Source organism: Drosophila willistoni, unplaced genomic scaffold, assembly GCF_018902025.1.
Source record: "Drosophila willistoni isolate 14030-0811.24 unplaced genomic scaffold, UCI_dwil_1.1 Seg29.1, whole genome shotgun sequence".
Classification (NCBI taxonomy): Eukaryota; Metazoa; Arthropoda; class Insecta; order Diptera; family Drosophilidae; genus Drosophila; species Drosophila willistoni.
This window is the reverse complement of record NW_025814244.1, coordinates 14,694-27,773: the sequence shown is the minus strand read 5'-3', so window position 1 is coordinate 27,773 and position 13,080 is coordinate 14,694. Positions and strand designations below refer to the sequence as shown.

Genomic DNA, 13,080 nt, shown 5'->3' with positions numbered 1-13,080 from the left:
ATCTATCCTGCAGATAGCTTTCAAGAATCTTGAACAAGCAGTAAGCCAGGAGTTTGGCCAGTTTATTCAATAATCCTAAGTGCCACACTTTATCAAATGCTTCAGTAATGTCTACAAATACAGCAGAGCTGTATTCTTTTTGTTCGAGTGATTTTTGTAGTAACTGTGTGACCCTTGCGAGTTGGTGTTCAGTGCTGTGGTTTTTACGAAAGCCAAATTGATGGTTTGGAATTGCTTGGCGAAAAGTTGAATACAAATTATATTGTTCACACCAAAGATTAAAAAGGGCAACGTTACAAGGTCAAGGACAATGTTCAATGAAAGACGTTAGTGTTTCTTGAAGTTATTAAATGTTTATTTATTTATATATATATCTAGGCACTAGCACATAAACCAGTGACTAAAGGTTGTCGCAACCAACACATAAATTGGGTGGACCTCGGAGTGAGATTACAAAGGTAGAGATGGGGGCCAAAGACACAGCGATGCACACCCGATGTAGCTACAATTGGTATCTGATCTTACTAAGAATAATGCATTTCTTTATAGTACAAAATAGCGAGCTCACCAGTGCATAGTGTTAGGTCAGCAAAGTACGTTTTTATTGATTAACTAGGTCTTTATTGTTTACTGCTGACCATATCATTTCTACTTATGACTGATGAGCCATCGATATCTATAATCGGGTTACATACTTAATATTGACATACATTTCCATTCGTTCTATATTATAATTGGCTTAATGTTAGCTTATTTTATATAATCTAAACACCAACATACTCCCGGCCGTTGAACACCTGTTCAACGTTATCCAACGTTGACCGCAAAATTGCTGGGGCTGGGCTTACTGCAGCAGGAGTCGGTATGGGATTGACGATCCTCACGGTTGTCTGCTCTGGACCATTGTGTCTTGGGGGTTGTGAGCATCTTTTTATTCCATATACCATCACAAGAACCAATGGTATTGTTAGCGCTACGTAGGAGACTATAACATGGTGAGCCGGCTGGCTGGGGTCTTCTGGCAATTTCCAGTTTTGCTTAGTTTCCAGTTTTCCTTGAATGTTGCTTAGTTCGTCGTAGCTTAGCTGCATCTTTGTGAATTGTGTTGTTGTTGGCGCTACTTTTGTTGGGCCAATGCTGAAGTTGCCAAATCGGACATATGACAATTTCATTGTGTCTGTCGTAGTTATACGGTGACCTGTTATTCGTATAGCAGAACTCCTAGCTGTACACGTCGGGTCTAGAGTTAACAATCCAGTCTTCTTAATAGTGACATCTTGTATATTATCGTCACAGGTCACTGCGAGTTCAATTGGTCTAGTGGTGGCAAAATCCACTGATTTTTGTGATACATGTCGTACCACACGAATGATCTGTTTGTGTGTTGTATTTGGCAAGTTGATGATTTTGTGTTTTTGAATAGCTGGAACTCACAGTTGCTATTACCCGAAAACGTCGTTTGTTTATCAAAACAAATATATTGCTCGTTGTTGAGCTGATGGCATTGTTCCAAATCGGCTCTTGAGAGCCCAATGTATTGATTCTGTTCCTTGTTGACAGCAATGATGGGAATTTTAATGTTCATGATTACAATCCCATGAGTTCCAATTGCTGGAATGGGTACCAGGTTATACAGTTGCACTGCCTGCGTTGCCACTAATGGAAATGTGACCTTAAATATCACATGATTGTTTGCGATTGTGCCTTGTGCCTTCATTAAGCCATATAATTGCAAGACGTCGTTATCTGGAACTGGCAAATCCAAACCAAACGGAAGATGTCTCTTCAGTTGGTTCAGATGTTCCCGAAGCTGGCCTGGTGATAGTAGTAACGGGCTTATTTTGCTATGATGGGCATCTGTAAATACTCGGGAAATTTCGGTTTGAATTCGTTGCAAATTCCCTGCAATAACTGTCATCTGAGTAGTTAGCGTGATATACCATTGCAATGCCTTTACTGCATTGTCCTGGACCTTGGTCATGTCGTTCATTTGTTGTTCCATTAGTTTCATCTGATTTTCAATTGTGGCTTCATCTCGCTTAATGATATTTATCGTTGAATCAATTACAGATGTCTGATTTTGCAGCAAGTTCAATAAGTAATCTTCATTTGATTTAACCTTTCGTATGGTGCCTGACATCTCTGTTGCATACTTTGAGTCCAGCACACCAAATAAGCCGTTAGCAATGTTCCCAATTATATCTAAGGGCGATCGTCGTTGGCGTTCTATGTGAAGGAGATCATTTCCTGTCCGTAGCTCTGAGTTGACATGCTCGAAGTGCCTCTGCATTGCGGTGCATGCCTCTGGAACCTTCATTAACACGCATATTTCTCCAACCTTTACTACTCCGTCTGAAAATGTCTTCAGGTCGGCCCAATATGGTTCGAGATCGTAGAATGCCACAATAGTCCAGTCAGACGTTGCCATCCTTCCTGTGCCAATACTTTCATAGTATATGCCTGGTTTGGGGTTGAATCGAGTTATATTAGTTCTTTGAGCAAATGCTATAGGCAATAATAACAGCATTAGGCAGATCGTCATTGCCAACGGTGGCAGACCGATCGATAAGCGTCTTTTTGTTTTTGGTTCTGCGTTGTCCTCGATACCAGGGTCTTTTTGGGAATTCGATTCTGTGTCATCTGCCTCGATTTTACGTTTTGTCGCCGTCTCTCTAAGCAAGGGGGCCAATTTATGGATAGCCAGCTTGTAGGTGCCTCTGGCTGTTTTAACGTCTACCACGCGGACGTATCCATCCAGGCCTGGATATAGTTTAACAATTCGTCCAATTGGCCACTGCAAAATTGGCACATTATCCTCCTTTAGAATTACCATCATGCCTTCTTTGACATTGTTATATGGTTTTTTCCATTTGGATTTACCCTGCAGTTCTTGTAGGTACTCTTGAGACCATTGTGTCCAGAATGTATGCTTAAGCCGTTGCACTAATTCCCATTGCTCTGGAATCGATCGCTGTGTTATTGGCTCTGCATCTGGTTGGGCTACTAATGGTTCTCCGATCAATAGGTGGCCTGGGGTTAGAGCTGTTAAGTCGTTGGGATCGTCTGAGTTTGGCGTTAACGGACGAGAGTTCAGCACTGCTTCAACATTGACAATGATGGTAGACAGTTGTTCGAACGTTAAGTTTGCTGTCGATACGTTTTTCAACAGTAAATGCTTAGCGGACTTTACCGCAGCTTCCCATAATCCTCCGAAATGTGGAGACCGTGGTGGTATGAACTTAAATTGCACTCCTTTTTGATTGCAAAATTCCTTGATACTACCTGCTGCCGTTTCTGAGTGTATTGTATCGGTCAGTTCCTTAAGTTGGTTGTTTGCTCCAACAAAGTTTGTTGCATTATCGCAGTATAATGTCTGGCATCTTCCTCTGCGCCCAATAAAGCGCTGAAGCGCGCCCACAAATGAGGAGGTGGACAGGTCTCCGACCAACTCCAAGTGTACTGCCTTGGTTGCAAAGCATACAAATACTGCAATGTAGGCTTTGTCGGGACGTTTTCCTCGAACCTTATGGTGGATCCAGAATGGTCCACAATAGTCTACTCCGGCATTGAGAAAGGGTCTATTCTGAGATACCCGATGCTCAGGTAAGTCACCCATGACTTGTTTAAAGAACTGCGGCCGGTACTTGGTGCATACTACGCAGCCCTGGATCACATTCCGGACCATCGGTTTCACCTTAATGATGTGGTACTGTTGCCGAGCTATTCCGCGTAGTGCCTCATGTCCACAATGAAGATTTTCTTCATGAAGTTTCCGTAGCATCATTTTTACCACCGGATCATTATACGGCAAGAGATATGGATTCCTTGTTTCCGTTGATACTGGTGCTTGTTGTAGCCTAGTTGCTACTCGTATGATTGAATCTTCATCCAGTATTAGTGGCAACGTTGCCACCGTGCTTTTGCGATCTAGCGGTTGATCAGGTCGTTTCTTTAAGTGCCGTAATTCATATGCAAATCCTGTTTCTTGAATTTGCTTAATGATCACTCTCCGTGCTTGGTCCAACTCTTCCAACTCTAACTGAGCCGTTGGTTTCCTGTTCTGCTTGTGACAAAACCGTAGCACATACGCCACTATTCGCTGTAGCCGGTAAAACGAATTTCTGTGATTTACCGTATATATCCATTCACTCTTGTTGTTTGCCGTGGCAGTCACCATGCTGAATACCTTGGTTTTCTTCTCAGCGGTATCCATCGTGTGCTCTGTAGGCTTAAATGGTGCTGGCCAGCCACGTTGTGGTCCATGCAGAAATAGTGGTCCATACAACCATAATGTATGTGTGCTAAGCTGAGCTGCTGATATGCCTCGAGATAGAACATCAGCTGCGTTGAGCGCTGATGACACATGCCGCCATTGCCTTGGATGTGATACTGCGTGTATTTTTGTCAACCGATTAGCCACAAACGTGTGGAAATGTGATGCCCGTGAATTAATCCACGAGAGTACTACTGTTGAATCTGACCAGAGGAATGATTCCACACTTTCTGATCCGAATTGGAGATCCTGTCGAACTCTATCCGTGAGTTCAGCTCCAAGTACAGCTGCACATAGTTCCAGCCGGGGCAGTGTCTGTTTTTCCAGGGGAGCCACTCTCGACTTGGCGCACAACAATCTGACCGAAATTTGGCCATTTTTATAGGTTGATCGGACATAAACTGCCGCACCATACGCCTTTTCTGATGCATCAACAAATGTATGCAATTCCTTTGTAGTGGGGACCTTGCCATCAAAAATATGCCTTGGAATTTTCATGTGGTTTAGTGCCTGTACATCCTCTCGATAAGCTTCCCATTGCTTCTCCAAATACGGCGGTAGGTCACCATCCATCTCAATTCGTTCGGTAGCAACATGTTGAAGAAACATTTTCGCTCTTACCACTACCGGTGCGAACAGTCCTAGAGGATCAAAGATTTGACCGACTTCGGATAGCACCACTCGTCTGGTTATTCCTTTTGTATGTCTTTGAGCCTTTCCACATAATTGGTCTTCTTTGGGTGCCCATATGATTCCCAATGTTTTGACACTTGTTTGTTCCAGTGTGTCACCGAGATTGATGTCGGCAATCGTATCTTCCTTTGGAATTTCCTTTAGAAGTTGACTGCTATTTGAACACCATTTTCGTAAGTTGAAACCCTTAGGTTTCAAGATTTCTAGAAGCTCTTGTCTTATTTGCAGGGCTTCTGGTAAACTGTCTGCTCCTGTGAGACAATCATCAACATAAAAGTCATTTTTTAATGCTGATGCTCCAGCCGACAATTTTTCAATGTTTTTCAGTGCCAAATATTCCAGACACTTCGTCGCTAAATATGGGGCTGACGTGGTTCCATAAGTCACCGTTTTTAAACGATAAAACTTTAGTTCTTGACTTGGATCCTCTCTCCACACAATCATCTGATTGAATTGATCGGCAGGGTTTATCCAAACTTGACGATACATTTTTTCAATATCTGCCGTAAACACATATTTGTGGGTCCTGAACCGCAGAAGAATTGAGAAGAGTTGACTCTGTACAACTGGTCCAGGATATAAAATGTCGTTCAGTGATTTTCCTGATGACGTATTGCATGATGCATCAAATACCACTCTAAGCTTGGTGGTGGTACTTTCTGGTTTTAGTACACAATGATGCGGTATAAAGTAATGGTTCTTGGGAATTTGTTCTACCATTACTTGCTTCATATGTCCAAGCTGTTCATATTCTGACATAAATTTTACATACTCCTTTTTTATGTCAGGGTTCATTCGCCTCTCTAATGACATGAATCTTCTTATGGCTACTTCCCGAGATTCTCCAAGAGATGACGCCTCTTCAGCAAATGGAAGCTTTACAATTAGTCGATTGTCCGCCGCCGTGTGTAGGTTATCGAGGAAGAATTTTTCACAATACTCTTCCTCCGGACTCCTGTACCTTTTTATTGGCTCTAGTGTGTTAGCTAGCTGCCAGAATCTTTCCAGTGATTCCTCTGGATTCGTCATGCCTACCATACATGTGATTGAAGCTGACGTTGACATATTAATTCTGCCAGCAACAATCCATCCAAACTCTGAGTTTTGTAATGTTGGACGGTTTCGATTGCCCCGTCTCCTTTCTGGTAGCAGTATAGCATAGTGATCATCAGCTCCCAACAGCATATCAATTTTTCCGGGTTTATCAAATGTTGGGTCCGCTAATTGAATGTTGTCTGGTAATGTGACTTTCTGCGTTATTTGTTCTGTGGGTTGGTCACCTATTATGTGTGGCAATACAAATGCCTCAACTAGCATTGCGAACTTGTTGTATCTTGACCTTACAACCAAGCTTACTCGCGCCTTGCTTATCTGTGGTTGACCACCCACTCCATTTATATGCACATGAGTCTCGCTAATTTTTAACGATAACTTCTTTACCAGTCTCTCTGAGACGAGATTTACTTGAGAGCCGCTATCCAGGAGTGCTCGAAATTCTCCTTTCCTTTCATTGATCCCTTTTACCACTACCTTGGCCGTTGCCAACAGGGTGTATTTTCTGCCAATTCCATACGCAGAAGCTGCAGAAGCAGATGTAGCAATTTGGTTGCCTGTTTCTAAATGCAACATTGTGTTATGTTTTTTATCGCATTTAAAGCATCCCCTCCAAGAGCAATTTTTTGCCATATGGTCCGGCTTGAAGCAATTGACACACAATTTGTGTCTCTGCACCCAATTAAGCCGCTCTGCTGCGGATTTGATTTTGAACTTTTCACATTGGAAGAGTTTGTGCTTTGCTCTTTCGCAGAAAGCACACAGGGTACTGTTTGTCCCAGATGCTGTTGCGCATGTCTTCCTTGGACTTGGTTTTTCAATGCTGCGATTTTCGTTTCTTGGTTTCCCAATCGCCTCTAATGTTAGGAAGCGCTGTTCCAAGAAGGATAGGAAGTCCTTTACTTCCTGCAGATCCCTTGTGTTGGAAAGAGATTGCTCATATAGTGCGTGGTTGAATCTATCCAATTTTCTTGTCATATGAAACATTATGACAGCATCTGACGATTCCAAATTGACGCCTACATTTTTTAAGGCTTGCAATGATTCAAAAATGTTATCATGCAAATTCTTTATAGAAGCTGCGTCATTTCCCACATTTGGGTGATCAAACAGCTTTGCCAGTATGGCTGTTACTAGAACTCGTTTGTTATTAAAACGTTCCTGCAACACTGACCAAGCAGTGTTGTAATTGGCTTCTGTTAATTCCAGGTGCCGTATCAATCTCTCTGCTTCTCCAGAAAGGTTTGATTTTAAGTACCACATTTTCTCTATCGTGGATGCATTTGACTCATGAACCACCTTTTTATAGATGTCGTGAAATTGTTGCCATTTCAGATAATCCCCATCAAATTTTGGAATGGGAATTTTGGGTAGTTGCAATGATTGTATCGATTGCAATACAGGTGGTGATTGTATCACTACATTTTCTGCTGGTGCCACACAGAATTTCAGCATTGTATTTTCTGCGGCCACAAACGTAGCTATATTGTATCCGGCTTCGGCTGGATTTTCAGCTAGCCGATGAATCTCATAATGGATTTCTTCAATTTGTATCCATAATTTGTCGACTACCGATTTGTAAGTCATTTTATCTTCAGGCACAATTTGTCTTAATGTCCTGGACAATGACTCCAGCAGAGCACTTTGCTTACGAACCAGTGGTTTGATCATGACTCGCTCTTCCTCTCGTTGGCGAGCTTGCCTCTCTAGCTTTATTTTTGCCAAATGGTCCTTCCAATCTTCCACTATATTAGATACAACCGTCTTCATTTTGCTGAAATAGTCCGTTACAAAGTAGTCATCTTCAGTTGGCACGTTATTTAATTTGTCCATCAACTCCTGATGACTTTTCTCGAAGTTCTCCCACATGTATTCCAGGAGCTCAAGTTTCTCCTCGAAATAAGATGGCTTCGTTTTCCTGGCGAAAGAATCTTTTTGGTATTCCGAATAAAGGCCTGGATTGCCTCTCCTCGTTCTGTCTGCTGTTTATAAAACTCCTCCATGTTCTTTTATATTCTTATGTAATTGCTTATCTGTACTAGTACTTGACCCGATGGGAGTTTATTTATTTTGTCAAAGACAGGGAACGCTCCGACTCGTTCCTAAAATTGGTCAAGTGTAGCACAAATAAGAATAAGAAATAAATCGAAGTTGCCTTTTGATTAGTGTTTTAACAATAGTTTTATTTTTATTTCCAATATACCTATTCTTTTACACTGATAACTGCCACGACAGTCAAACCAATTTTTGAGTTTCTTTTCTTTGTTTAAAAAATTGCTGATCAATGCCAAAATCTATACTCGTGCGTACTACCTGGGTTACTGACCGAGTTAACTAGGTCAGATATTGCTGACGCCAGGGAATGCAACAGAGTTGAGTTGATCAAACTTTATTTTTTATATAAAAATAACTTTTTATGATTTGGTCGCCTCGTTGACACAAATCGTTGTTAAATGTTTTTTATAAAGTGATCGCCTAGTTGATCAACTTTTTTTTTTCAATGGGTATGCACTGCTACCCCGTTGCGGAAAACCAACTCCTAGTTTTCCAATAAATCTTTTTTATTCGCCAAGGTGGCTACGCAATGATTGCCAAGTTAATCAATTGCGATGTTTTTAGTCGGGACCCCAGATTGATGTGAGATGTTCATCAATTTGTGCCCTCGCTTAGGATTATCGTGTCCAAAGCGTGCAAAGAAAGTAGTCGCCTAGTTGACCAGTTTCCTTTTTGTTGAGAGATTGGTCGCCTGAGTTGACCAAATGTTCTCGCTTGATGACGGTTTCACCAAGTCTGTTATTCTTTTAACTTGGAGCCGCCAATGTCGGGGTCACCAAAATGTTCAATGAAAGACGTTAGTGTTTCTTGAAGTTATTAAATGTTTATTTATTTATATATATATCTAGGCACTAGCACATAAACCAGTGACTAAAGGTTGTCGCAACCAACACATAAATTGGGTGGACCTCGGAGTGAGATTACAAAGGTAGAGATGGGGGCCAAAGACACAGCGATGCACACCCGATGTAGCTACAATTGGTATCTGATCTTACTAAGAATAATGCATTTCTTTTATAGTACAAAATAGCGAGCTCACCAGTGCATAGTGTTAGGTCAGCAAAGTACTTTTTTATTGATTAACTAGGTCTTTATTGTTTACTGCTGACCATATCATTTCTACTTATGACTGATGAGCCATCGATATCTATAATCGGGTTACATACTTAATATTAACATACATTTCCATTCGTTCTATATTATAATTGGCTTAATGTTAGCTTATTTTATATAATCTAAACACCAACAGACAATATCCAAACTATTCACACGAAATACGTTTTGGATGGCAAAGCAACGATTGCTTTCAAGAAGCCCTCACTGAATCTGTTGATTAAATGTGATCCCATTCAGCTGAAGGGATTCCTGCAGACGCTTAAACTGGGTATGGAAGGCAAGGATGTCATCAATTTGAGACTAAATACAGTCACTGCCATGGCACAAAAATCAAAGTTACAGACGAAAATGGCTATAAATCGTCACAGTGACTATCCCATCAAGGTCTTTCCTCGATATCTACAATCCCTAACAATAGACAATACGCAATCGGTTAAATTGAGCTATCATATATGCTCCTTACGGAATCTAACCCACCTGGATGTATCCAACAATAAGTTGCGTAAGGTAAGGAAATAAATGAAAAGACAACTTTTAGCATCTTCAAAACTAAATTTAAATTTCCAGTTACCTGTTGAACTGGGGAGATTACACTTGAGCAAGCTCGTCCTCCATGACAATAATCTGGGTGAAATGGATGATTGGTCATTTCTAAATGGCAGCAAATTACGAGACTCCCTGCGCGAATTGGATTTATCGGCCAACGATTTGACATGTTTGCCTTTGCCTGTGGTCAAGTGCCACAAATTGGTTAATTTGAATCTCAATTACAATAATTTGGCGTAATTCATTCAAGGGTCTCAATGTCTTGGAGGCTCATCGCCTGGCCTTTGCTTCCGATGCGGACGGAGCTTCAACTCATTCGCCTGAACCTCTCTGGCTTCAAGCTGTGGCCTAATATGAACTGCCAATCGATTCCCTGCCAGCCTTACTCATTCAACTAATTGCCGAGGCACCAAAATGTTCCTGTGGCAAATTGTGCGATGCTTTAGACAAGAAGCACATTATCGAACGTGTTGGTCAACCGAAATTTGTAAATATTAAAAATCTTACCTATAGTCGAGAGCACATGATCTATTCTGATGTTGTCATATGTGGCAACAATTATAGTATAAGCAACCAATGTAAGAACCTATTCTCAGCTCTAATTAACTGATATTAGCCTATTATGCCAATGTGCCAAACAAAAAGTGGAATTAATAATTAAATATTATGAATAAGTAAATGAAAGAAAAAGCTCATAGTACTGTGATCTTGTTAATCTGTTTATAATATCTTTTAGATCAAAAATGCTTCTAATCTTAGAGTCTCCTGTTTAGATTAACTTGGGATTTTGCCCAGATGACTACCTATTGGATAAATGGAACTCAAGAACTTGAAATCAATTGGAATTGAAGAACATCACTCATCTTTATTTGGATCAACACGCAATTAATCTCAACTGAAAGGGCTTAAGGACTACGGGGCAACCTTCATCTTGAATAAATAGAAACGAAGATTTATTGTCATTATTCTTGAAGGAGGTATACAACTGCAAACTTTTCTCTTTCATTTTGATTGTGATAAGAATGTTTGTAATTTATATTTCAGGATTCCAAAATATATGATTTCCAAGGACATTGTTTTTCCTGAATAGTCGAAGTGCTTCAGCCATTATTTGATTATGTTAATGCGATTAACTACTCTTGCTTTTAGTCAAGCAACTTTTATTCTTATGTCAAACAAAATTTTAATTTTCCCTCCATTCAATCTAAGAAATCGATTTATTATCGATAGGCGGAGACGTTGATGTGGCAACCTTCCTATTTTTTTCCGCGTTAATTGGTTTGATTTTATATTTTTTCATTTTTTAAGTTTATACCACAAGTTTAAAATGAAAATCCTCTGTGAGGTGCAAGTGGTGAATCGTGTGACCCAAGCGAATCGTACGCCGCGGGCAGTTAAATCCACTTTGGCCATAGGCTACAAACATAGCGCCCTGGATTCAAATGGTATGAAAAAACAAACAAAATAAAAATAATAATAATAATTATTTTACATTGCAACAGGGAATACAAAAAAGGAACTGGAAATTATATTTTTTTCAGATACCCGTGGAGTTGGGACGTCTGCCCCTGACGAAACTCGTACTTCTTGGGAATTGTCTGGGAGAACTGAACGATTGGTCATTTCTAAATGGCATCAAATTGAGTGAATCTCTTTGTGAATTGGATTTATCTGGTGGTTAAATGCCAAAAGCTGGTTCATTTGAATCTAAATCACAATAATCTAACATTTTTACCCTTTGCCATGCGACGACTGAAGAAGTTGCACTCGCTTTATGTATCGGACAATAAATTGGAGTCTCTGCCAGCTGCCCTAGAAGACCTACACATTAATACCCTAGATGTTTGTGGCAATGCATTTAAAGGACCCAATCATCTGGATGTTCAACGTCTCGAGGGCACCACTGAGGCAAACACAAGGACCCAATGCTCCCCTCAGCCGCTCTGGCTGCAAGCAGCTCGTTCAGTCGACCAATTTAAACTGCCTATATACTCACTACCTGCCATACTGATCAAACTGATAGCCGAGACACCAAAATGTGTTTGTGGCAAATTTTGTTTTCTCATGGACTCGCTGAATATCTATAAACGTATACGCTCTGCCAAATTTGAAAGAATCAAGAATTATAGCTACAGTCCAGATCAGTTTATATATGTTGATATTGTCAAATGTGGCTACTGTAAGAATGTTAAATCATGCGCATGATCTTCCCTGATGTTAGTTGGAATATTTTATTTATTATTTTAGTATTACAATTCTTAATAAAGTCTGATCTAAATGAGAATTAATGCTAAAGTTTCTTCAGAGAGATCATTTAATGTTATTAAACTTGCCTAAATTGACTAGTCTTAGATTACTATCGGAATAATCTGCCAAAAGGTCCGAATTGTACACAAATCTAGTACACTTAATTGATTTTTTGATATATAACAAATCCAACCCATGTATATTGGAAGTTGATTAGTTATTTGCCAATTAATCTATCTCAAATACTCTTGTTCATTGTTTCATCTCTACTAAATTAGAACTCTCTCCATTAAACATAATGTTTAAAGGTTGATTCATTGGGAAAACCTGAAAGGTTTTGATACAACGAATAATTACGAAAATTTTCAATTTAAGTGAATTTCAAAAATTTAAATGACGAACAAATGCTTTAAAATTTGTTAAACATCTTACATCTTGAGGGAGAACGAGAGAAAGGGAACTAAGGCAATTCTTTTGCCCTACACACACATACACATATGACTATATAAAGACATTCACACACACGTCTACATCCCTTCCTGACTACACCTTCCTCCCCCGCCTTCTGTCCCTACGCAATCGTTTTTATCCTTATCATTCTGTATTTCTTGCCTATATATGGATTACTTTTGGTTTCCTTTTGGTTTGCTTCTATGTTTTTTCATATTAAGGAGAGCACAGCTCGTTGTTTTCATTATTAAAAGCTGTGTGGCGTATGTGACTTGCATAAATGTGTGTTTTTTTTTGTTCTCTGTGAGTTTTTCTTTATCTGAGCTCACGAGCTTATCCACATTTTCCTTTTTTGCTATCATTTTGCTTTTTACTTCCACTTTTTCTCTCTGTCTGTTTATCAAAATCACAAAACTTCTGGACACTTTTTTAAATAAGCATAAAAAAATGACACACTAACATCCAACACACACACCACACACATGACACATACTCACACCTCCCCACTACTGCCTCTTTCTCTATACAGTGATTTTATTCACCACTTTAATGTGCAGCTGGGGAATTGGCTTGGTTTTGACTGAGAGGAAACGAAGAGAAGGGAGAGGGGAGATTGGGCCCAAATCCAATTTTGACTGGCATTTAAG

General features: G+C 40.0%; 1 protein-coding gene and 1 long non-coding RNA gene across 2 annotated transcripts; both read left to right on the top strand.

Moving 5' to 3' along the window:
* The first annotated feature begins 310 nt into the window (after nt 1-310).
* LOC26529335 (leucine-rich repeat protein 1-like) lies at nt 311-10,088 on the top strand. The gene is made up of 4 exons (XM_047012812.1): nt 311-326; nt 9,324-9,697; nt 9,758-9,922; nt 9,987-10,088. Exons 1-4 carry the CDS (start codon nt 311-313, stop codon nt 10,086-10,088), a joined length of 657 nt encoding a protein of 218 aa, XP_046868768.1.
* A 215-nt stretch (nt 10,089-10,303) lies between these two features.
* On the top strand, nt 10,304-12,020 carry LOC111519686. Its single transcript, XR_006954988.1, has 4 exons — nt 10,304-10,410; nt 10,473-10,713; nt 10,781-11,181; nt 11,239-12,020. It is a non-coding gene; the product is annotated as an uncharacterized LOC111519686 (long non-coding RNA).
* The last annotated feature ends 1,060 nt before the right edge of the window (nt 12,021-13,080 follow it).

What these genes read in the sequence shown, in the direction of transcription:
- LOC26529335 (XM_047012812.1), top strand. An exon ending in CCAACAATAAGTTGCGTAAG is followed by an intron (nt 9,698 to 9,757) that starts GTAAGGAAATAA and finishes TTAAATTTCCAG; the next exon opens with TTACCTGTTGAACTGGGGAG. An exon ending in CATGTTTGCCTTTGCCTGTG is followed by an intron (nt 9,923 to 9,986) that starts GTCAAGTGCCAC and finishes AATTCATTCAAG; the next exon opens with GGTCTCAATGTCTTGGAGGC.